Here is a 26,415-nt window from a genome sequence, read left to right as displayed (position 1 = left end):
TTGTTTTTTTTGACTGTTCTATTTGAATCCAGGTCTGCTATGGAGCATGAGCAACCTACCGCGCTGGGTCTAGGATCCAGCTGAAACAGCTCTGCCCATGTGAGGCGCACAGGTTTACACCCTTTTCATACTACACATAGCTGCTGGAACTGTGCTGGAAAGGGCAATGTGAAAAGAGAACACCACAGCCAGCACAGCCTTACCCATCGGAGGCACACAGCAGCTTTAGACAGTGCTCTCATCTCCATCCAGATGATCTATGGATCTGTTCATCTGCTCTGCTATCTTGCATTATTGATAAGGAGTGTGGTGAATGAGATTATTAATAGATTTAAAGTGGAACTTACAGCATTTTAGCAACATGTTATTAACATCTGCTCATATACACCCCCCATGAAGAATATGACCATTTTCTGACAAGCTAGCACATAGATATGGCAATTTTCACATTTTCATAAATTCATAGAATGTTTGAGAATTACGTATAGTAAGGCATTTGTGGACATTCTATAGCAATATAGAGTGGGAAACCGGCCGTGCATTTGGACAATTAATAGACACACCCCTGTCCAGGACCGGAGTCTATGCAGACTGGTGCGCCCAAGCCAATCAGAGAGGCAGTAGGCCTATATGCAAATAAGCAATTTGCAACAAGGGCCTGCCATCAGTCACTTTGAACTGAACTGTGTGTTTACAGGCAGTAGCAACTTTAGATCATTAGAAACAAAAACCACAAAATACACCTGAATGGATTTCTGGAAATATGTAAATACCATACCAAATCCTCTTACATTTGGGAACCTTCACAATCCTATTGATCAAACGACCATGAAAAGGTAAGCTCTCTCTCCCTCAGTTGCCTATGCACATCAACAACAACAAGATGAACAACTAACGCTAGCCAGAGCGAGATGAGCTAAAATCTAAAGAAGGAACCCTCTCAAATTTTTTCAGCTAGTTGGGTGTCAAAATTGCACTGATAAACGATGGGGAATAGTAGCCTGCTCGTCCTTCTGCAGATTGCCTACCAATGCGTGCTTGTCCAGAAAACAGAATGGGTACTTGGCTGCCAGCCCACCCATTTGATTAATGCCAAATACATTTAATTGACAACTAAGAGATATGCTAACTGTGGATAACAGTCGTTAAAAGTTCAGCATAGCTAGCTCGCTAGCAAAGCGATTCACATTTCTTGCAAGCTAACCAAATTACACCTGCAGCAGCTGTAACCAACGAAAAACACCCTCCCAGCAACTATCTAGCTAGCTAACATTAGGCTCTGTGTTTTTAGCTTGCTAAATAAATAGCTAGTTACAAAAATAGATACGCTAGCCCAGGGATGTCAAACTCAATCAGCGCATGGGCCATATTGAAAAAACACAACGAATTTGAGGACCAGACAAAGCCTATTTGTTTTCACAAAAGAAGTGCAACTGCAACCCAAACTGGCCATTGTTTTATTTGAAAACATATGTCCCTTTATAATGTCCACTTACAGTGCATTCAGCAAGTATTCAGACCCTTTGACTTTTTCCACATTTTGTTAAGTCACAGCCTTATTCTAAAAGGTAATCAATTGTTTTTTCCCCACATCAACCTCATCAATCTACACACAATACCCCATAATAACTGAAATATCACATTTACATAAGTATTCAGACCCTTTACTTAGTACGTTGATGAAGCACCTTTTTGCAGCGATTACAGCTTCGGATCTTCTTGGGTATGACGCTACAAATACACCTGTATTTTGGGAGTTTCTCCCATTCTTCTCTGCAGATCCTCTCAAGCTCTGTCAGGTTGGATGGGGGGTGTTGCTGCACAGCTATTTTCAGGTCTCTCGAGAGATGTTCGATCGGGTTCAAGTCGGGGCTCTGGCTGGGCCACTCAAGGGCATTCAGAGACTTGTCCCGAAGCCACTCCTGCGTTGTCTTGGCTGTGTGCTCAGGGTCGGTGTACTGTTGGAAGGTAAACCTTTGCCCCAGTCTGAGGTCCTGAGCGCTCTGGAGAAGCTTTTCATCAAGGATCTCTCTGTACTTTGCTTCATTCATCTTTTCCCCGATCCTAACTAGTCTCCCAGTCCCTGCCACTGAAAATAATCCCCACAACATGATGATGCTACCACCGTGCTTCACCGTAGGCATGGTGCCAGGTTTCCTCCAGATGAGACGCTTGGCATTCAGGCCAAAGAGTTCAATCTTGGTTTCATCAGACCAGACCTTTAGGTGACTTTTGGCAAACTCCAAGTGGGCTGTCATGTGCCTTTTACTGAGGAGTGGCTTCCGTCGGGCCACTCTACCATAAAGACCTGATTAGTGGAGTGCTGCAGAGATGGTTGTCCTTCTGGAAGGTTCTTCCATCTCCACAGGGGAACTCTGGAGCTCTGTCAGAGTGACCATTGGGTTCTTCGTCACCTCACTGACCAAGGCCCTTCTCCCTTGATTGTTTTTCCGGGCGGCCAGCTCTAGGAAGAGTCTTGGTGGTTCCAAACTTCTTCCATTTAAGAATGATGGAGGCCACTGTGTTCTTGGGAACTTTCAATGCTGCAGAAATGTTTTGGTACCCTTCCCCAGATCTGTGCCTTGACACATTCCTGTCTCGGAGCTCTAAGGACAATTCCTTCGACCTCATGGCTGGGTTTTTGCTCTGACATGCACTGTCAACTGCGGGACCTTATATAGACAGGTGTGTACCTTTCCAAATCATGTCCAATCAATTGAATTTACCACAGGTGGACTCCAATCAAGTTGTAGAAACTTCTCAAGGATGATCAATGGAAAAAAGATGCACCTGAGGTCAATTTCAAAGGGTCTGAATACTTACTTAAATAAGGTATTTCTGTGTAGATTGAGGAGGGAAAACAATTATTTAATCCATTTTAGATTAAGGCTGTAACAAAACAAAATGTGAAAAAACTCAAGAGGGCTGAATACTTTAGAAATGCACTGTACATAGGATGCTGTATATAGCATTTGAACATGTTAAAACAACAGAGATAAATAGTATTTGTCCAGCCTTTTCTGCTAGCCTGCAGATGTGCATAATATGCTGCAACCCTAATCAAAAACTCCAAATAACAAAAACTTCACTATAAGTTGTTGTAACACTAAAACTTAAAACATGTTTTTATTTTTTGTGCACTGCATGGATCACTGGTGCAGTTGAATGCAGCATTGCTGTGTGATGTACTCAAAATGTATTGTAGTTGAGTAGCCAACCTAGGCCCTTGTACCTAATGTACTTAATTAGTAAGGAACTCCCCTCACCTGGTTGTCTAGGTTTAAATTGAAAGGGAAAAACTAAATCTGCAGACACTCGGCCCTCTGTGGAATGAGTTTGACACCCCAGGCCTACATGTTTCACTTCTGCATTTTGTTGCAGGTTTAGTTTTTTGCTTAGTCATTGTCGAGCTTTAAAAACCGAAGGTAGACTGCAACATTTTAGTAGCCTAGCTAGGACTGTGGCATGTGCCTGTACACTTTCCCTCTGCTGCAGTGCTGTAAACAGGACACACGAAAGCAGCGCAATTGTTCAAGTTGAATTCACCTATGCAGGCTGTCATTTCGTAAAGTATATGACTCAGCTGTTGACTCATTTAGACTCGCTTGTGTGTCCTATTCGGCCCGCGGGCCTTGTGTTTGACACATGTGCGCTAGCTTATTACCCACGTTATGACAGACTTGTGATCATTGCCCTTGCTAGTTTGATTGTATTGACATTCCCAACCTTAATTATAGTCGTCTGTTTTTGTACAAAATATTGAGTCATTGAATCTGAAACGGTGCATCACGAATGGGTGGCAGCAGCAAACAATGTACCAGGCCAGCTGTGATTTACAACCTGATAGCAATATTTTTGGGACTACTAAAAAATGTATTGGTGAATTATATTAATTATATTATTCTGCCAACAATGCCTTACTGTATCTATTTTTAAAACCTCTCATAAAGTTGGTTTTGAAGCATAAACTGGGAATTTGATATTTTTCACTGATATGGTTGTCTGATTATTTCATATCTGCAAAGGAGTTCAGAAGCTGTCAGTTCCACTTAAAATATTGATCAGCTCTTTCCTTCTTCCTTCAATAGCAACATTACATTACCCTGCTGTGGCAAAGGAAGTCTTGTAGGATGGAAACTATGGAGGTATGTAAGAGCTACATTGCGTGACTATATTGTATGTATTAAGCCTGTCGTGTGTGTGTGTTGTGTGGTGGGGCTGGTTAGAGTACTGGGCACAAAACACTTCTTACGCAAAAACCTACGAACCATCTTATGAAGAGAAAAAAAAAGATAGTTCGCAAGTGAAATTCCTCAACAGTTTTCTTATGAACTTCTCAAATATATTCGTACAAATCATTCTTAACATGTGTGTTGCTAGGCAACCGTTTCAACTAGCTATCAATGGCAATCATGTTAGCATATTTCTTACTGAGATTAATGTTCTAAAACATGTTCTAGGGTTTAAAATAATAAATACTGAACATTTCTGATCAAATTTGTGAGTGAATTGAACATGTTCAATTGCTTTCATGAGCTTTTTCTCTCACTGCCCTGAGTTTAAGACAAGGGTTATCAGGAATCAAGGTAAGACCCAAGTGCAGACTGTGTGAAGTAACAATGTTTATTGAAACAACAAGGGCAGGCAAACGACAGGCCAAGGCAGGCAGGGGTCGATAATCCAGAGTAGAGGCCAAGGTACAGGACGGCAGTTAGGTTCAAGGTCAGGTAGAGATCGGTGGAGCAAAGGTACAGGACGGCAGGCAGGCTCAGGGTAAGGGACAGGCAGCGTGGTCAGGCAGGCAGGCTCAGAGTCAGGACAGGCAATGGTCAAAACCAGGAGGGCGAGAGAAAAAAAAAGACTGGGGAATGCAGGAGCTGAGAAACAAACCACTGGTTGACTTGACAAACAGGCAACAGACAGAGAACACAGGTATAAGTACCCAGGGGATAAGTGGGGGAGATGGGCAACACCTGGAGGGGGTGGAGACAAACACAAGGACAGGTGAAACAGATCAGGGCGTGACAACGGTTTAGCTATCTTGGTATTTCAAATAACTTTGTCAAGAATCGAATTTCTTGTTAACTTTTTGCTTAAGAAGAAACATAAGAAATAGCGCAATAACATTTCCAATAACCTTTCCAATAACCTTTGAGGAATAACAACTTTGCCTAACTTTCTTAAGTCTGTAGTTAAGGGAAAAATGGCAGTTAACAGGATTGGTGGGTCCCCTGCGGGACGGTTGAGCTAACGTAGGCTAATGCGATTAGCATGAGGTTGTAAGTAAAGAACATTTCCCAGGACATAGACATATCTGATATTGGCAGAAAGCTTAAATTCTTATTAATCTAACTGCACTGTTCAATTTACAGTAGCTATTACAGTGAAATAATACCATGCTATTGTTTGAGGAGAGTGCACAGTTTTGAACATGAAAAGTTATTAATAAACAAATTAGGCACATTTGGACAGTCTTGATACAACATTTTGAACAGAAATGCAATGGCTCATTGGATCAGTGTAAAACTTTGCACATACACTGCTGCCATCAGGTGACCAAAATCTAAATTGCACCTGGGCTGGAATAATACATTATGGCCTTTTTCTTGCATTTCAAAGATGATGGTACAAAAAAATAAAATAAAAACAGTTGGTTTTGTCTTTGTATTATCTTTTACCAGATCTAATGTGTTATATTCTCCTACATTCCTTTCATATTTCCACAAATTTCAACGTGTTTCCTTTCAAATGGTACCAAAAAAATGCATGTCCTTGCTTCAGGGCCTGAGCTACAGGCAGTTAGATTTGGGTATGTCATTTTAGGTGAACAATTGAAAAAAAGGGGCCGATCCTTAAGAGGTTTAAGAACAAATTTGTTCTTAAGAAGGTTATGTGAATCTGGGCCCTGGACTGTGACAACTAAGGTAACCACATGTATATTGTCTCTGTATAACGGAGCGATGAAGATGTATTAGATTTGTATGGTAGAAAGAAAGCATCCATTGGGGTGGGGAAAAAACCTTATTCTGTCTGAGGGCATCTAAGTGAGCTGTGGAGGACCTACAGTGCCTAGTTGAAGTTTACACACCCCTTGCACATTTTGCTGCCTAAAAATGTAATCAAAAATTGATTGAATTAGATTTTGTTTTTACTGATGTACAATAACCAATCAAGACATTCATTATAAACAAATTATATAACTGTTCTTTGACTTTGATAATGTGGAGTACGTTGTGTAGATCAGCAGGGAAGAAATCGAATTTATTCCCTTTTTGGATTTCATTTGAAGGCAGCAAAATGTGAAGACTAGTGTAAGGGATGTGCAGACTTTCACTATGGACCGTAGGTCTATGTGGAGGAGTATCTAGATTGTGTGATTATATTATATGATAGAAAGCATCCAGTGTTGCTGGGGAAACCCTTATAAGTTATGTTGCTGTGGAGGTCAGGTGATGGGTGTGACATCCATCCGTTTGTCACAGCGATGCAGAGCCACCAGGATTTCCTACAGATTTAAAAGTGCCATCCCGTAAAACTCTCTCCTCTCTGCCTCCGTTGCTATGGAGGCCATGCTTGGAGACCCCATAGGACCTTCCACCAGTATAACAGTGATGGAAAAAACGTCTCGCCTGCATAATATCGCATGCTTGAAAAATGCTGCTGTCCTAAAAACTCATTGAAGATACAAATCAATTATAGCCGTACTGTGAATTCCTGGTAGGCTGCATGGTCTGCTGGGAATAGTAGACTTAGAGGAAGTAAACCAGATATGTGCATTCAAAGGAGAAACACCCCACTGAGAACAGATGGCAGTTCAACGTCTCTATTCGATTTACATTTGGTTGAGTTGTCAACCAGCGTGAATTCAATGTGAAATTAACAAGAACCTAAATCATTGGATTTAGGTTAAAAGTTGGTTGAATTTTTTTTTTAATTTCCCCTTAAGTTGATCACTATTTGCAAATCGATTGATTCCAACATTGATTCCATTCAGACTTCCACATTCATTCAACATTGTTACATAGATTTTTTGGGGGTTGAAATGGAATGGAATCAACGTTGATTCAACCAGTTTTTGCCCAGTGGGTCACACTTTCCTGAGTGAGTGAATGTATCTAACAGAGGAAGGATGTTCCTAACACCAGGTTCTGCTGTGCTGACTCCCTGTACTAAAGCCAGGTACTGCTCCCTTCCTTTAATTGTTGATGGTCATGCTTAAATGCTACAACATTCATGTGTATATATAGTTGGGACATGTTCAAAACGTAATGCAAAGGATATGTACAGTACTAAATAAGTAACCAAATTAACACATTTCCCCTCAGGGATTACTAAAGTATTTAGTATCCTAAGGGTGGTGTTGGTATACACTCCTAGAAAAAAGGGTTCCAAAAGAATTCTGCGGCTGTCCCCATAGGAGAACCGTTTTTGGTTCCAGGTAGAACTCTTTTGGGTTCCATGTAGAATCCTCTGTATAAAGGGTTCTACATGGAACCCAAAAGGGTTCTACCTGGAACCAAAGGGGTTCTTCAAATGGCTTTTTGGTTCTAGATAACACCTTTTTTTCAAAGATTGTACAGTTGTCTTATTTGTGCTTAGATAATGATGGGACAGATAGTGAATACAGGTTAACATTCACAAGGCTGGGGACTATCGTCCCATAGCACTCACATCTGCCATGACATTTTTTGAAAGGCCGGTCATGGATCACATCAACACTATCATTCCAGACACCCTGGACCCACTCCAATTCGCACCAACAGATCCACAGATAACTTGCTTCCTTTTGCACTCTCTCTGCTCTCTCCCACCTGGGCAAGAGGAACACCTATGTGAGAATGCCGCTCATTGACTACAGCTCAGCATTCAACACCATAGTGCCCTCCAAGCTCATCACTAAGCTAAGAACCCAGGGACTGAACACCTCCCTCTGCAACTGGATCCTGGACTTCCTGACAGGCCGCCTCCAGTCCAGCTGAACATGGACTACAGGAAATGGAGGGGCTGAGCACTCCCCCATTCACATCGATGTCACATCGATGGGGCTGTCCTGGAGCGTGTCGAGAGCTTCAAGTTCCACGCTGTCCACATCACTAACGATCTATCATGGTCCACACTAGAGGTTGACCGATTAATTCGAAAGACCGATTAATTAGGGCCGATTTCAAGTTTTCATAACAATCGGAAATCGTTTTTAAATAAAACAATTTTTTTACACCTTTATTTAACTAGGCAAGTCAGTGAAGAACACATTCTTATTTTCAATGACGGCCTAGGAACGGTGGGTTAACTGCCTTGTTCAGGGGCAGAACGACAGATTTTTACCTTGTCAGCTCCGGGATTCAATCTTGCAACCTTACAGTTAACTAGTCCAACGCTCTAACCACCTGCCTCTCATTGCACTCCACAAGGAGCCTGCCTGTTACGCGAATGCAGTAAGAAGCCAAGGTAAGTTGCTAGCTAGCATTAAACTTATCTTATAAAAAACAATCAATCATAATCACTAGTTAACTACACTTGGTTGATGATATTTCTAGTTTATCTAGCGTGTCCTGCATTGCATATAATCGATGCAACGCAGGGGGATGATTTAACAAAAGTGCATTTGCGAAAAAAGCACAATCGTTGCACGACTGTACCTAACCATAAACACCCATGCCTTTCTTAAAATCAATACACAGAAGTATATATTTTTAAACCTGCATATTTAGCTAAAAGAAATCCAGGTTAGCAGGCAATATTAACCAGATGAAATTGTGTCACTTCTCTTGTGTTCATTGCACGAAGAGTCAGGGTATATGCAACCGTTTGGGCAGCCTGGCTCGTTGCGAACTAATTTGCCAGAATTTTACGTAATTATAACATAACATTGAAGGTTGTGCAATGTAACAGGAATATTTAGACTTAGGGATGCCACCCGTTAGATAAAATACCGAACGGTTCCGTATTTCACTGAAATAACAAACGTTTTGTTTTCGAAATGATAGTTTCCGGATTCGACCATATTAATGACCAAAGCCTCGTATTTCTGTGTGTTATTATGTTATAATTAAGTCTATGATTTGATATTTGATAGAGCAGTCTGACTGAGCGATGGTAGGCAGCAGCAGGCTCGTAAGCATTAATTCAAACAGCACTTTCGTGCGTTTTGCCAGCAGCTCTTCCCTGTGCTTCAAGCATTGCGCTGTTTATGACTTCAAGCCTATCAACTCCCGAGATTAGGCTGGTGTAACCGATGTGAAATGGTTAGCTAGTTAGCGGGGTGCGCGCTAATAGCGTTTCAATCGGTGACGTCACTCGCTCTGAGACTTGGAGTAGTTGTTCCCCTTGCTCTGCAAGGGCCGCGGCTTTTGTGGAGCGATGGGTAACGATGCTTCGATGGTGGCTGTTGTCGATGTGTTCCTGGTTCGAGCCCAGGTAGGGGTGAGGAGAGGGACGGAAGCTATACTGTTACACTGGCAATACTAAAGTGCCTATAAGAACATCCAATAGTCAAAGGTATATGAAATACAAATGGTATAGAGAGAAATAGTCCTATAAATACTATATTAACTACAACCTAAAACCTCTTACCTTGGAATATTGAAGTCTCATGTTAAAAGGAACTACCAACTTTCATATGTTCTCATGTTCTGAGCAAGGAACTTAAACGTTATTGCACTTTTACTTTCTTCTCCAACACTTTGTTTTTGTATTATTTAAACCAAATTGAACATGTTTCATTATTTATTTGAGGCTAAATTGATTTTTATTGATGTATTATATTAAGTTAAAATAAGTGTTCATTCACTATTGTTGTAATTGTCATTATTACAAATAAAAAATATTTTTTTTAAAAATCGGCCGATTAATCGGTATCGGCTTTTTTGGTCCTTCAATAATCGGTATCGGTATCGGCGTTGAAAAATCACAATCGTTCGACCTCTAGTCCACACACACCAACGCAGTTATGAAGAGGGCACAGCAACACCTCTTCCCCCTCAGGAGGGTGAAAATACTTGGCATGGGCCCTTAGATCCTCAAAAAGTTTGACACCTGCACCATTGAGAGTATCTTGAATGGCTGCATCAGCGCTTGGTATGGCAACTGCTTGGCATCTGACCTCAAGGAGCTACAGAGGGTAGTGCATATGGCCCAGTACATCACTGGGGCCGAGCTCCCTACCATCCAGGACCTCTATACCAGGCAGTGTCAGAGGAAGGCCCTGCAAATTGTCAAAGACTTCAGCCACCCAAGTCATAGACTGTTCTCTCTGCTACCGCACGGCAAGCGGTACCGATGCACCAAGTCTGGAACCAACAGGACCCTGAACAGCTTCTGACCTAAAGCCATAAGACTGATAAATAGTTAATAAAATTGCTACCTGCATTGATGCATTTTGCACAATTTTTTTTTTGACTCATCACATCACATGCTGCTACTGTTACTGTTTATTATCTATCCTGTTGCCTGGTTACTTTATTCTTAGTTATATGTGAATGTCTGCCTCAATTGCCTCGTGCCCCTGCACATGGACTCGGTGCTGGTGCACTGTGTATATAGCCATATATAGTTATTCTTACTCATTGTGTATTTATAATTCATTTTATTATTATTACGTGTTATTGCTTTTCTATTATTAATCTATTTGATAATGAAATGTGGTAATAGCATTTCTCAATTAAGGTCCTCCAATCTCTTCAGTACTTGTATACCTAATTGTGCCTGTTTGTTCAACATCAACGAGGTCTACAATGGCACTATTAGCATTGGGGAATGAACTTCACATCTGTCAATCATTGTAGTCTTATGAAATGTGGTATTAATGATATTGAAAGTGAATACATAGGGAGATTGGGGGAGCAGCTTGGAGACACTGTCCTGGCCATAGAGATAGTGTTATTTTTAATTCTATGGCTCTGGCGTGCGAACAGCTCACAGCCTGGAAGCTAGCCCAGTGACTTTGAAAGGACACAGATAAATGTGTCAATAAGCTATAAGTTGTGTGTTCCTCCACACCCTGCCAGCTAGCCAGTCACCTTTTACTCTCTTTCTCCCTCTCCGGACATCTCTCTCTCTCTCTCCCTCGCTCTCTCTCCCTACCTCAGCCACACCAATGCTTTCGATTGATTATTCATCATCCAGATTGAGTAACAAAACACACTCTGTCCTCCTCACCTATGGCAGATTTATAAACCTGGCAATAAAAACATGTAAAAGTAACTCAAGCCACCCTCCCGATATGACAATGAGTGAATGAACTACAAAATTGAAGTTGTTAAAAGGGAGGAGAAATGGGCAGCTGCTTCGGGCCAAAGGACATAAACAAGTGAATACATCCCAAATGGCACCCTATCCCCTACATGGCCCATAGGGTCTGGGTCAAAAGTAGGGCAGTATACAGAGAATAGGGTGCCATTTGGGAGAAGCCCAGTATCTCAAGATGAGACAGTTTTCTGTCAAGAGACATTAATGTACAACAGTGTTCACCATCATTGACAGAATGGTAGATGGTAAGTGATTTCATATTTCTGACAATAATTATTTAGGAGTAGGCTAATATTTGACTTATTTACATATGGGGGAAAAAATCACAAAATTGTGATATTTCATTGGGCTATTTCCTTTATATTGTGTTTGTGTACTCTTGTTAGGAACATAGCATACAGTAATATCACATGGGTCATAAAGTGAGCTTGAAAGTGTAATTGGTAAATTGTCATTACTGTTGAAGATTCAGTAATTGACCAATTAGGCTAATGGCCACACCCACGTGTTTGCTGCAAAGCCAGCAATGTCATAAAGTATTATAATTTACTAAAATGTAAAATCTATTGCAAAAGCATAAACTGCTACACCGATTAATTGCTCAATAAATGTTGATTGATTAAACTTCTTTTAAATACAGACCTTTGGCATCATACCAAGCAACAGCATTGAAAACAGAGAACATTTTAATTGTCATATAATTATACTACGTAGTTTTTAAAGTGACCAGGTAGCTTTTTCCCTCCAAGATTTTCTTGAATTGAGAATGCCAAACTGTAACGTTAGTCTATTTAGAACAGCATTTTTTCTAGGCTACATCAAAGTTCATTCCTCACAATTTGACTAGAACAATTTAAATTAAATTATTCTGTTAGGCCTATTTCAACTTTGAGTCGCTATTAACAAACCCTCTTCTTTTTCTTTTTACATAGCGCTGATATAAATACGCGCGGTGAAGAAAACAATAGCCTTTGCACTTACCTTGGAGTGATTGGAGCCGGAGGTACGCGACTTGTCCCCCTCTACTTCTCCACCTTCGTTTGGAGGGAAAGCAAAAACTGCCAAAGGTGTTTCTCTGCAGCGTGGACCGGGTAAACCGACGGTAACGTTATTTTCCGTTTTCAGTACCCTTTTCAGAAAGGGAAAGTGGTGTGTGCACTACCGTACATCTGCCGAGCTCGCTTGCCCGCCGCCCGGGGTATCTGGGGGAAATGGTGTAAAAGGGTTTGGAAACATGCGGATGATGAACAATACCGAGCAGAGGAGAGGAGAGGGAGCAGAGAGAGAGAGAGGGGTTCACGGTGGAGGAGGGGTCGTTATTGCACCTGTCTTACCACCACCGTCAGATCAGCTACAGTAGAGTACGGACTTAACATGGATAACATCTCCACCCTAATAATGCTGTTTTGTAATGGTTCTAGCTATTCCCTCATGTTTTGTTTTACACACATAGACGATTCAAACTGCATATGTATCAGTAACCTGCTGGGAATAGTATCCATGAAGTATATTAATAAAGGTTCAGAATATTCCCTGCAACCTTATGTTCTCATCTCAAATCAATATAAAATACTGCTTTATGTGTTAGTCTATTAACATGGTTGTAAATAATAGTCAATATTCAAGACTGGTGCTTGAATCATAGAACTGACCACATTAAAATAATTATCTGCAACCATGTTTTTTTAGTTTTCATTATAACTTGCCTAGGCAGCCGATAGTGGGCGCTAGATCTGCACTATTGTCTAGAGTTGGTGTGCCAGCCGGTAATACACTCGTCTCCCCCGTGGACATGCTCATATGCCTTTGCAACATTCAGGCTGCAAAGGCATACTTTTCCTCATGGGTTTTGTTGTAAACAAGTATCAATATTAAAAGCGATATTTATGTCATTTTATTTTAAAACCTTTTACTGCAGTTGGCTAAATCAGGGTCACACACAGTCTTGAAAAGTCTTAAACTAATCTACTTTCAAACACACATGGTTATGGGCTTTAAAAAGACACCTGTACCATGTCGGATATATAGTTGAAATGTATTCAATTTCGAGTTTGCATCCAAATATTTAACTTTATATACATCACAGAAGACTGAAAAATAAGAACTTTTCGACTTAGAAACACCAGATTTATGTCTGTGTAAGTATTTATTAATTATGAAAATATTAATAACATTATCCCCATGAGGCCAAAGAGGGCGCTTTTTGTCATTGACTGCAGGAAAGGGATACTGGTGATGGACCCGATTGGAAAAGGTGTCATCTTCACAACTTCTATAGCCTCTATCTGCCTCTGTGGTTTCTCTCTCTCTCTTCCTGTGTGATTCCTTCCTTCCTGTTGCGGTCGAGGAACGTAAATAATTTTGCCCCCCCTCCCCGATGCCTCCACCTTCATTTGTCTTTGACTCTTCTACCCAGCTAGGAGAGGAGAGGCGAGCCAGAAGTGGGACAGCAGCTTGCTGGGCTGTCTGGCTACAGAATTACGTTTGGCATCATAACCTTATGTTAAAGTAGCTCCATCTTATGTTACAGTAGCTCCATCTTATGTTACAGTAGCTCCATCACAACCACTCACAGAGCAAGAAACGGAGAAATATGCCTGGGTTGTATTATAAAAAAATCACACAGGTGAAGAAAATTCATGTCTGTCTGGCTGCTTAAAGAAAGATGCCAACCAGCAAAAGATGTCTTTTCCCCATCCTTCTACTGGTCCTGGATCCTTTGTCAGTCTTTCCCATTCTCACGACATTGTGGCTCTTGTCTACCACACATCTATAAAAGGGAATGGGTTTGTCTAGAGATATTAGGGTACAGAAGCACATTCTATACAAAAATGAACAGATATTTCCCCCCCCCAAAAATTACATGGTACTTCCATAGTAATAACCAATTCATTATATTGTGCCTTCAGAAAGTATTCACACCCTTTGTTGTGTTTACAATTTAAAATGGATTAAATTGCGATGTTGTGTCACGGATCTACACACACTACCCCATAATATCAAAGTGGAATGATGTTTTTAGAAATGTTCACAAATGAATTAAAAATGAAAAGCGGAAATGTCTTGAGTCAATAAGTATTCAACCCCTTTGTTATGGCGAGCCTAAAAGAGTTCAGGAGTAAACGTTCACTTAACAAATACCTCACATACAGTAATAAGCTGCATGGACTCACTCTTTATGCAATAATAGTGTTAAACATGATTTTTGAATGACTACCCATCTCTGTAAAAGACCAGGGAGGTTTTCCAATTCCTCACAAAGAAGGGCACCTCTTGGTAGATGCCTAGATGAATGTTTTTTGTACCCTAAAGTAAACATTGCATAATCATTCGTACAACTGGACAGGTTTTTTGTGTTTTGGGAACTAGGGATGGGCATGAGTAATCGAGTACTCAAGTAATTGAACGATCTTGAACCACAGATCACATTTTTTTCTTCAAATACTGTAAAACTATTTAATGGAACGTGGATGCCTGAACGGGCAAGTAAAATGCCCCCCCCCCCCCCCCCAAGAAAGGACATTTTGTGTTCATTTGCTTTGACTCTAGTGTTCTATTTGTACATGTGCATTTGCAGAGCACAACAAAAAAGAAACAAAGAAAAGCAGCAAATAAAATGTTATTGCTCACATACACGTGTTTACCAGATGTTATTGCGGTTGTAGCGAAAGGCTTGTGTTTCTATCTCCAACAATTTCACAACAATACACACCTTCTCCACTGCAGTCCCGTTGATGTGGACAGGGGGGTGCTCCCTCTGCTGTTTCCTGAAGACCACAATAAGCTCCTTTTTCTTTTGTTGACGTTGAGTAAGAGGTTATTTTCTTGGCACCACACTCCCAGGGCACTCACCTCATCCTTGTAGGCTGTCTCGTCATTGTTGGTAATCAGGCCAACTACTGTTGTGTAGTCTGCAAACTTGATGATTGAGTTGGAGGTGTGTGTGGCAACGCAGTCATGGGTGAACAGGGAGTACAGGAGGGGGCTGAGCATGCACCCTTGTGGGGCCCTAGTGTTGATGATCAGCGAAGTGGAGGTGTTGTTTCCTACCTTCATCACCTGGGGGCGGCCCGTCAGGAAGTCCAGGACCCAGTTGCACAGGGCGGTGTTCAGACCCAGGGCCTTGAGCTTAATGATGAGCTCAGAGGGTACTATGGTGTTGAATGCTGAGCTATAGTCAATGAACAGCATTCTTACATAGGTATCCCTCTTGTCCAGATGGGATAGGGCAGTGTGCAGAGCGATTGCGATTGCATCGTCTGTGGATCTATTGGGGCGGTAAGCAAATTGGAGTGGGACTAGGGTGTCAGGTAATGTAGAGGTGATATGATCCTTGACTAGTCTCTCAAAGAACTTCATGATGACAGAAGTGAGTGCAACGGGGCGATAGTCATTTAGTTCAGTTACCTTTGCTTTCTTGGGTACAGGAACAATGTTGGCCATCTCGAAGCATGCGGGGACAGCAAACTGGGATTGGTAGAGAATATGTCCGTTAACACTTCAGCCGGCTGGGCTGCGCATGCTCTGAGGACGCGGCTAGGGATGCCGTCTGGGCCGGCAGCCTTGCGAGGGTTAACGCGCTTAAATGCCTTACTCACGTCGGCCACGGAGAAGGAGAGCCCACAGTCCTTGGTAGCGGGCCGCATCGGTGGTACTGTGTTATCCACACAGTTGTCCCTAAATTCTCTTTCCCCTCCATGTCTCATTCACTCCGTTGCGTTCCGACCGCTCCCTCCACACACGTGTGCCGAGTGCCCACACAAGCTCCCTTTAGGCCTACAGAAATGCCTATAAAATCTAACAGATGGGATACACAAGCTACATTCCTTGCCAAATGATGACAGTTTTATCTGGTTGATTGAAGTAGGAAAATATGTGTTCCAACAATGAGCTGCAGTTTTGGGAATATTTGCGTTCTGTCTATATTCAGCTTAGGCTATTTTGCGAACTGCTAGTGCTATTTACAATTGGTTATCTTCCCCATACTCAACTGGCGGTACGTGGTCCGGAGTCGACTCCTGGTATCATGTAAACACAATTAAGACATGGAAAATGTGTGGAATTGCAGGAAATTCTCTTTAAAACAGTAAAACAAATATTTTCCCCATGCAAAATGTGTGGAATTGAGCAAAATTTGCTTTGAAACGGCATAATCTTCAGAAATATTCGTTTGAAAGAGACAAAGAGCGTGTTTTCATCCGAATCATGAAGAATAGGCCTACTCATCAAACAGATGTCATGGCCGTCACCATGCAGTGTTCAATGTGGAATTGTTAATCAATTTTGAAAATTCCAAAGAACAGGCAGAATAAACTAAATAGAACATCTGTATATCGAAAAGACAGATTTTGGTTTGTAACCCTGAAGAAATTGTCTTTCAACTCACCAAATTGAGCCCTGTTTAAAATGATCACTCTTTGAGAGTAACATTTCCAGACGCGAGATGCACATCACATTATTTGAGCTGGTCTTGCCATAATATGGACTTGGTCTTTTACCAAATAGGGCTATCGTCTGTACACCAACCCTACCTTGTTACAACACAACTGATTGGCTCGAACGCATTAAGAAGGAAAGAAATTCCACAAATTAACTTTTAACAAGGCACACCTGTTAATTGAAATTCATTCCAGGTGACTACCTCATGATGCTGGTAGAGAGAATGCTAAGAGTGTGCAAAGCTGTCATCAAGTCAACGGGTGGCTACTTTGTGAAGAATCTAAAATCTAAAATATATTTTGATGTGTTTAACACTTTTTTTTGGTTACTATGTGATTCCATATGTGTTATTTCATAGTTTTGATGTCTTTACTATTATTCTACAATGTAGAAAGTAGTGAAAATAAAGAAAAACCCTTAGGTGTATCCAAACTTTTGACGGGTCCTGTAAATAAATGTGCACATATTTCTTTTCCCAGGGCTGGCCTTGGTAAAACGTTTATTTACTCAAGTACTCGGGGGAAAAAATCATGCGAGTACTCGAACAGTCAAAAAATGTCGAATGACAATCCCTAATTGTGTTCCCTTAATTGGCCTCTCTTGAAGAGACAGACTAGAGACACTCGGCAGGAAATAACATGTAGCTCCAGGGTGTCGTTAAAAAAGACATCTATGGTACATACAGCCTCTGTCCTAGATTGTGCTGGCCTGTTTTCTTCTCATGTTGCGAGGATAGACCACAGTGCATGTATGTCCACACTGCTGCTACGTTTGTTGGGCTCCAAATCTAACCTACTGTATAGTCCTGGTGAACAAGTCTTCTGTCTGTTGCTATATCTGTTGCCTGCAACCCCTTTGACTGTGTTTGTCATCATATAGTATGCAAACAATCCATAGAGGACGCTTACCGAACGGGTTGTGTTGTGTGACTTCACCGCCCTGAAAAGACGGACTTCTGCCATCCAGTGGGTGTCTTGTCACATTACATTTCAGCGTAACACCTAATCTACGTCAAACTAAACATCAAACCAAACCACTCCATTTTATGTGTTGTTGTAATGTAAATGTATGGAGTCCACTCAGATAATAAGTTTGGCAGAGCATTTTGTTTTTTTAACAGGACTTTCAACAGGATATGGCATATGTGTAAAGCATACCCCAGAATATCTTATTAGTGCAATGAAAATTCTGTTAAGCACAATGCTCTGTTATATCTTTTCACAATTTGGGAAATTGTGTGGGATATGGGAAATGTAAACAATATTTTTTTTATACAAAATAGCCCTGTGATAATTCCTTTATGTTCCGTTATGAGGTCACATAGGCAACTGCACAGGGGAAGTCAAAAGTCAGAATTAATTTATTTAGCAATATCCTGATAGTCTGATGGCTCACAATACAGATTGTCTTTGGGAACGTTGCACAAATAGTAAACAATTACAATGGGTTATTTGTGGGGATTAGAGACACATGAGAATAGACAGAGAACAAATATTTGGGGACAGTTGACAGTTGGGAGAGAGAATTTAGAAGCACTTCCTGTGGACGATTGATGGTCCGGCCTCCTCATACTCATCTTTGCTGATCCACATGGCCTGGAAGGTGGACAGGGAGGCCAGGATGGAGCCGCCGATCCAGACTGAGTACTTACGCTCAGGGGGGGCAATCATCTACAGGGAGCGACAGTCAGTGGTTAGGGCAGAGTCAAATGTTGTCGAAACAAACTCGTGTCTATCCCAACCAGCCTTGCTACACCAAAGGTACTTTGAGACCACAAAGTACTTCATCCTCATTGAGGTACTTCACTTTTGCATACTTTCTCTCAGTAATTGTGATGGTGGTGTGGTTAGGTCGATGTCATTATTATAGTGAATTCTCCATACCTTGATCTTCATTGTGCTGGGGGCCAGGGCTGTGATTTCCTTCTGCATGCGGTCACCGATACCTGGGTACATGGTGGTACCACCGGACAAGACGTTGTTGGCGTACAGGTCCTTACGGATGTCAATGTCGCACTTCATGATGCCGTTGTATGTGGTCTCATGGATACCAGCGGACTCCATGCCTATGGGGATAACAAATAACAGTCTTTACGCCCATGTTCTGTTGTAGTCCATGCCTATGAGAAAAACAGTTTTCGGCAAGAGAACGGATAATACAACATTGACATATATGCAAGGCAATAGAGAAATGGGAACATTGGATTCTGAGTCTTGTCATGTGAAGTGAGGAGGCCCCATGGGAAAAGAGAGGAGAACCCCAAACTTATACTTAGTTCATAAGCATCATGTAAAAGACGATACATAGGGTATATCCTTAATGAATAATACATTTGGTTACATAATATGGACTGCTTTTCTTCCTGCTATCCGGCATAATCTTTTATGCATTACTTGTGCTACAGCACAGTACATCTAGCCTGGTCCCAGATCTGTTTGTGTCGTCTTTACAATGGCAGAAGTTGGTGAGAAAACTGATCTAAGTCCAGGTTATAAAACATTGTGCTAGGATTTGGATACTGACCAATGAAGGAGGGCTGGAAGAGGGTTTCTGGGCAACGGAACCTCTCGTTACCGATGGTGATGACCTGACCGTCGGGCAACTCGTAGGACTTCTCCAGAGAGGAGGAGGAGGCAGCGGTGGCCATCTCATTCTCAAAGTCCAGAGCCACGTAGCACAGCTTCTCCTTGATGTCACGCACAATCTCTCTCTCGGCTGTTGGGATGGATAAAATAGTCTGTTACCCACCACAATAGACAGACAAGGTAACAACTGTTACATTTAGGGAAACCAAACCTACGGTGTGTGTCAATATTGACAACTTTGAACAGACTCCTCAGCTAACAGTACAATAAATAGCTGCAGTTACTCTATTTTGCCAATAGGAGGCACTGTAAGTTTATGAGCAACCAACAGTGACAAGGTTCAGTTGAACTAAACAGGTGTCATTAACACTACATGTTAACTGGGTGAAAGGTTAAATGAATATTCAATTGTAATGTAAAATACTTAAATTAAAATGTATATAGTTCTACATTAGGCTAATAGTATCTACTATAAGGTTATACATTGATATTCTATCATTACCGGTGGTGACGAAAGAGTAGCCTCTCTCAGTGAGGATCTTCATCAGGTAGTCAGTCAGGTCTCTGCCAGCCAAGTCCAGTCTCATGATGGCATGGGGCAAGGCATAGCCCTCATATACGGGCACGTTGTGGGTCACACCATCGCCAGCGTCCAGCACAATACCTGCACAGGTCACACAGACACATTAGTACAGACACACCAACGAGCATCACGGTGGTCCATGCCAGGGTTGTGTGTTTGATTCCCAATGGTGCTACATATACTAAAATGGATGCACTTGCTGTACTGTAAGTAACTTTCTACTGTAATCCATTTTTGGGTGGATGAGTGTTCGGAGGAGCACGCTCACCTGTGGTACGACCAGAGGCGTACAGGGACAGCACCGCCTGGATGGCCACATACATAGCTGGCACGTTGAAGGTCTCAAACATGATCTGCAGTAACGGAGGAGTCACCATGAGTCAGTGAGAAACGTCCCACAATGCACAGACGTCAGTCAGTTCATTGTCTAGTTAATTGATAATGCCAGAGAAACCGGTGTTTGGAGGATATATACCGTGCCAAACACCGGCTTTGAGGGCATTATCACTTTTATTCAACGGGTTACCAACATATTCAAATAGTAATTGACATGTTTAAAAAAAAAAATGGAATTTATTCATTGTATTTCATCCTTCCAAAAGATATAGTCCCGACACAAAGTCTAGTGTTGCTAAAGACGCGTTCGGTCTTTTTCTTCAGTATCTATGAATACGACCCAGTCGTTTGTTCTAAGTGTTACATTGCTATACTGCCTGGCAATGTTCTTATACCTTGCTTGCTAGCTAGCCAACTACAGCTAACTTACAGTCAAGTCAAAAAGTGCAGCCAGAATAACAGCAAAGTAGCTGCATTTGCATTTGTTTAAGCTGTTTTCTAGTGACATTTATTTGGAAACATCCATAACAATGAGCTAATGAGGCGCAATTTCACCTGGCATAGAAAATGTGCTCACTCGTCAGGACACTGTTGTTCAGAGGAGCTAGCCAACAACACAGCTACAGTAACACAATCACTTCAAACTTAATCTGGAAAGACTGCGTTACGTTGTACCTTTTTTCACAATGTTTCTTTTTGTATATATCCATAAAAATGATGGCAGCTGATTCATTATTTCGACTGGCTGAAAAACGCTGCCTGCCTGTGTCTCGTCCCGACTTATTACATTACTATGGAACAGCAGGTGATCGAATTTGATTATTGAAACAAATGTTGCAAATGGAGAGGTTTATACAAATCTCCGCTGTTGAAAACAAAATCTAGATAATGTCTAGATGCTTTTTATAATGGAGATGAAGTTTATAAATTGCCTGGCTGGGCTGATGAGACAGTGGATTGCGCAGTCAGATGAAACAGAGTAAATGGGCATTTTAACATCATAGATTTAGCTGGTGGCAACTAGACACCGGCTGGAATCCGGTTTTAATCAGCATTCAGGATTAGACCCACCCGTTGTATAATTGTCAACTAAGGTGAATTCAACAAAACATTTTACCTTGTAATTGGATTTAGGATAAAAGTTGGGTAAGAAAAAGACAAAATGCCCTTACGTTGATTACTTTTTGCAAATCCAATCAGTTTTCCACATTGACTCAACGTCATCATATATATTTTTGGGTCGAAATGACGTGCAAACAATGTTGATTCAACCAGTTTTTGCCCAATGAGATATTTCTCATTAAACTATATCATAAGACTGATGGCCACGTGTTTGGGTTTAAGGTATTAGGGCCCACCTGGGTCATCTTCTCTCTGTTGGCCTTGGGGTTGAGTGGGGCCTCAGTGAGCAGGACAGGGTGCTCCTCAGGTGCCACACGCAGCTCATTGTAGAAGGTATGATGCCAGATCTTCTCCATGTCGTCCCAGTTAGTTATGATGCCGTGCTCAATGGGGTACTTGAGGGTCAGGATACCTCTCTTGCTCTGGGCCTCGTCTCCAACATAGGAGTCTTTCTGACCCATACCCACCATCACCCCCTGGGGAAGAGACAGACATACATGCGTTATTCACATGAACAGAAGGTACAGACATGAACATGAACAACAACAGCCACATACCGTATTGATTTGTGAAATAGAGCTACAAATGACACACATTTAGGGTCTGTTTTCCCGGACCCAGATTAAGCCTACTTGGCTAAAAAACATGCTCAATGGAGAATCTCCATTGAAAGTGCCTTTTATTCCGGGACTAGGCTTCATCTTTGTCCATGAAACTGGCTCAAACTCTAGTCTAATTGCCAGTCTGCTTGTGCTATCATGCAAACTCCTTGTCGCTCATTGTCATGCCATGTTTGGCTTGACATTGATAGCAATGTAGTTGGTAAGAGCATAAACAGATCTTGGACCAGGTTACCCATACTGTAGGATAGGGTTCTCCAACTGGCGACCCGTGTGGAATTTTTATTTATTTATTACAGCTCCAAGTGATTTTATACTGAACAAAAATATAAACGCAACACATAAAGTATTTTTCCCATGTTTCATTAGCTGAAATAAAAGGTCCCTGAAATTTTCCGTACGTACAAAAAGCTTATTTCTGTCCAATTTTGTGCACAAATTGTTAGTGAGCATTTCTCCTTTGCCAAGATAATCCATCCACCTGACAGGTGTGGCATATCAAGAAGCTTAATAAACAGCATGACCATTACACAGGTGCACCTTGTGTTGGGGTCAATAAAAGGCCACTCTAAAATGTGTAGTTCTGTCACACAACACAATGCCACAGATGTCTCAAGTTTTGAAGAGCGTGCAATTGGCATGCTGACTGCAGGAATGTCCACCAGAGCTGTTGCCAGAAAATGTAATGTTAATTTCTCTACCATAAGTCGCCTCCAATGTTGTTTTAGAGAATTTCACCGTACGTCCAACCGGCCTCACAACCGCAGACCACATGTAACCATGCTGGCCCAGGACCTCCATATTTGGCTTCTTCACCTGCTGGATTGTTTGAGACCAGCCCCCCAGACAGCTGATGAAACTGAGGAGTAGTTCTGTCTCTAATAAAGCCCTTAAGTAGGGAAAAACTCATTCTGATTGGCTGGACCTAGCTCCCGAATGGGTGTCGCCTATGCTCTCCCAGGTGCGCCCGCCCAGTCATGTAAAATCCATAGATTGGGGCCTAATACATTCATTTCATTTGACTGATTTCCTTATATGAACTGTAACTCAGTAAAATCATTGAAATTGTTGCATGTTGTGTTTATATTTTTGTTCAGTATGATTTAAGAAATCTGTTCCCGAGTATTCCCACCAATAGTAGAGAGAAACGTGATCGTATACAAACGTAAGCAATGAAATGATTATGTTTTAGTCAAACATTATATCTGTTTGGGCTTCTTGCGATCAATTTGCATACTACAAATGATTTGTAATTATGTTCCGGCCCCCTGACTATTCTCCAGAAATAATTGGCCCGCGGCTGAGTCTAGTTGTTGATGATCCCTGCTGTAGGAGCAATGACCAACTAACAATAGTGTTGCAGCTCAACTTCAGGAATGACCCTGTGAATGACATGAAGAGGTAAAATGGGGGAGGGGAGTGAGATGATGTCTCACCTGATGACGGGGGCGCCCCACAATGGAGGGGAACACTGCCCTGGGGGCATCGTCACCGGCGAAGCCAGCCTTCACCAGTCCTGAGCCGTTGTCGCATACCAAGGCTGTCGTCTCTTCCTCGTCACACATGGTTGAGTCCGGTTACTGTGGGCCTGCACGCAGACACACACACACACACACACACACACACACACACACACACACACACACACACACACACACACACACACACACACACACACACACACACACACACACACAATACACCAGTTGTCACCAGTAAGTCAAGTATGTCAGAGCGCAATGTGTTTCACACATGGCATATGGCCATAGCAAAATGAAGTGTTACTGCATTAACAGTTGCTGCCATTCACACTGTGAGCTTATTCTGTCTGTCTGTCTAGTCTCTTCTTGTTTGTTCATATATGCCATGCTAGCTCCATAACTCACTTTTTGTTTGACTAACAAATGAATTGACTGACTTGCTGTTTGTAATTGTCATGCACACAACAGAGGACGGTGCTACATTTTGATTGCTCTAAGTGCTTCAACGTATTCCTGTGGTGGTTCCCAATACCAAACTTTAAAGCACAATTAGCAGTTTTAAGAATCTTAAAGCAGGGATCTGTGTTGCATCTTGTATCAACTTTTTATTGTGTATAGTCACGAACTAAAAGCAACATAAAAATGAATTTGCCATTTAGTCTTTGACGTTTATCTGTTAGAAATGTGGATTCATACATCGCTCTTTTTTGAAACATTTATCTGTGAGAAATGTTGCTTCACTCATTGCTCTTTTTTCTCTTGTCCACTCAGGTCTGTTACATACTGTATGTTACAGTTGAATGTACTGTATCTTACATATACATGGTCATGTACGGAAAAGCAATGATAATGCACTGATTGGAAATCGCTCTGGATAAAAAAAGAGCGTCGTATAAATGACTCAAATGTGAATGTATTACTGAATGATAAATGATTAGGATAATAACATAATCCCATTGAAACAGGTTAATGAGAATTGCATGTGTGCGGGAGAATGACTTACCCTGGAGAGCTGGACAGGAGGCGGTGTGTTACAGTCCCTTGAGACAGAGAGAGGAGAGTGCGCCTGGCTCACCTGCTCTCTGAATTTAAATAGGAGTACACAGGACCCATGCCATCACATACCTTCAAGACCTCGGGCCTTTTTAGGAGACATGTCACCCTTACAAACCAATGCGGAACTGAAAGGTAGAGTTGCCCTGTCCCACTACGGTTGTCACACGCGCGCGCACACACACACACACACTCAAGAGTCTCATTTGGCTAATTTATAGCTGGGAGGTGGCACCGTGGTCTATTGTTGGAAGACTGGAAGACAGGTTGATGATGCGTTCGCACAGAAAGGCATGTTGGAGGTCACTATAAATAAAGTCTGGTGCATCAGTCATAATGGAGATATGGCCCCTCGTCTATCTGACTGACGTTCAGACACAGTGTTACAGCCAACCAATCAGGGCATACCATGAAAAATGACAACCAAAGCCTCTGTGGACCCCTAGCAGGCCTTTAAAGGAAGTTTCAGAGTCTCATCCTGAATGGGAGTGGACAATAGTCATATAAAGACGAGACTGTTTTCACCAATAGAAATCTAGGACAGTCTTCACCAAACCAAAAAGTCATCTCTAGTCTGGTCAGTGTTGAATAACCAGAGAATGTCCACCAGGGTTGGGATAATTCCATTTCAATTAAGTTTATTGAATTCAGTCAAGTCAATTAAGTAATGTCAGTTTACTTCCAAAGTTGACTAAATTGAAATGGAATTGATCCCAACCCTGATGTTCATACAGTAAAAGGATTGTCCTCATGGCCTGTCAATTTAGTAAGTCTTTACACAGTGGTACAACACAGCAGACTGGCCTCACTGACCACAGTGTAACCTGGTGTCCCAGTCCCATTGATAACCACATACCTGAGGAAGTGGTTCAGAAGGGGACGACCAAAAAAGCAAGGGATTGTTTGAATGGTGTGGATAGGAGGGGAGTCCACAACGCTTCTATTAAATGGTGTGGTTTATAGAAACATCCCGCAGGTGACCCCCATTGGCCATTCAATTACTGACGAGGAGACAATATTCAGATTAGATTCTCTATCGCCAGACACGGCACAGTGCTCCACCCACAGAGACGTGGAGTATGTGGGGAAATACTATTCAGATGAAGTAATAGCAAGAAGTGTAAGGAACAGGTTTAAGTAGAAAAAGGGTATTGACAGGATAGGTATAAGTCAAGCACATTGAGCCACACACACTAATCAGTTGGCATAAGGTAAGATTGTTAGCTAGCATAGTAGGTTCATAAAAATTAGATTGCGGTTAGGATAGTACGGTCATGTTATTTTAGAATGTGATCCAGCCAAGGTAATTACACATTAGGTTTACTTGTATCAGTGTTTTGGGCAGCCAGGTGTGGCGGAGGAGAGGAGGAGGTTATGTGAGTTTATGTAACATTGGGCTACTGCCCATCTTTTAACTCTGTCCTTGGCTAATCTTATAGCCTCAGATACTTTCCTTGCTGTAGTTGACTTTACATTACTGGCCTGTTTTTACTGTACAGCTGGCACAAATCAACTGGATGATTCAACGCATTAAATGCTTAGCTTAGGTTTGGTACATTTCCTTGTTAAATCATAAATCAATTCCAAAAGTCTTGTTAGTGTTTGCATTCGAGGTCAGGATTTTATGTAAGGGTATTAGCATACAGCAGTAAATTCACTTGAAAGTGACATCCAGAGTGCGACTTTTACCTCAACATTTACGGGACCGCCTAAAGTCATGGAATTTAATTGTAAAAATGTATGACTTTTTAATGTGTGGTGAACACCACTGGTCATGGTGTTTTCATCTGATTGTCAAACAAATCAGTTCAAAAAGTAAGTTTGTCTACTCCAAAATAAGTCCAGCATCCGAACGGTGCACTGTGCACCCGCCATTTGAATGGAAAGGGACATCTATTACAAACACCACAAGTTTAATGACATTCAGTCTACAAAGTGGTGTCTATTCA

General features: G+C 41.7%; 2 protein-coding genes across 2 annotated transcripts in view; both read right to left on the bottom strand.

Annotated features, from left to right (window-relative positions):
- The window catches only part of shank2b (SH3 and multiple ankyrin repeat domains 2b), a 167,922-nt gene extending 155,478 nt beyond the window's left edge, over positions 1-12,444 (bottom strand). The window contains exon 1 of the mRNA XM_071344081.1: positions 12,229-12,444. The gene's annotated coding sequence lies outside the window, so the exon portion shown is untranslated. The remainder of the gene's footprint in view (positions 1-12,228) is intronic.
- Positions 12,445-18,028: 5,584 nt separating this feature from the next.
- Positions 18,029-24,506, bottom strand: acte1 (actin, epsilon 1). The gene is made up of 8 exons (XM_071344080.1): positions 24,417-24,506; positions 23,369-23,520; positions 21,549-21,788; positions 20,123-20,207; positions 19,774-19,935; positions 19,210-19,401; positions 18,570-18,751; positions 18,029-18,356 (listed from the first exon to the last, which is right to left on the bottom strand). The coding sequence occupies exons 2-8, from the start codon at positions 23,495-23,497 to the stop codon at positions 18,213-18,215; spliced, it is 1,134 nt and encodes a 377-aa protein (XP_071200181.1). The 5' UTR covers positions 23,498-23,520; positions 24,417-24,506; the 3' UTR covers positions 18,029-18,212.
- Between the last annotated feature and the right edge of the window lie 1,909 nt (positions 24,507-26,415).

Source organism: Salvelinus alpinus, chromosome 15 (genome assembly GCF_045679555.1).
Source record: "Salvelinus alpinus chromosome 15, SLU_Salpinus.1, whole genome shotgun sequence".
In the NCBI taxonomy this organism is placed as follows: domain Eukaryota; kingdom Metazoa; phylum Chordata; class Actinopteri; order Salmoniformes; family Salmonidae; genus Salvelinus; species Salvelinus alpinus.
This window is presented reverse-complemented; position numbering and strand designations above follow the sequence as displayed.

Excerpts from the sequence above, each read along its gene's own strand:
- acte1 (XM_071344080.1), bottom strand. The coding sequence starts at position 23,497 with ATGTGTGACGAGGAAGAGACGACAGCCTTGGTATGCGACAACGGCTCA. Across the intron at positions 20,208-21,548 it reads ACAGAGAGAAGATGACCCAG|ATCATGTTTGAGACCTTCAA; the intron begins GTGGGCCCTAAT and ends CCGTTACTGCAG. Across the intron at positions 19,936-20,122 it reads CGCCTCTGGTCGTACCACAG|GTATTGTGCTGGACGCTGGC; the intron begins GTGAGCGTGCTC and ends TGACCTGTGCAG.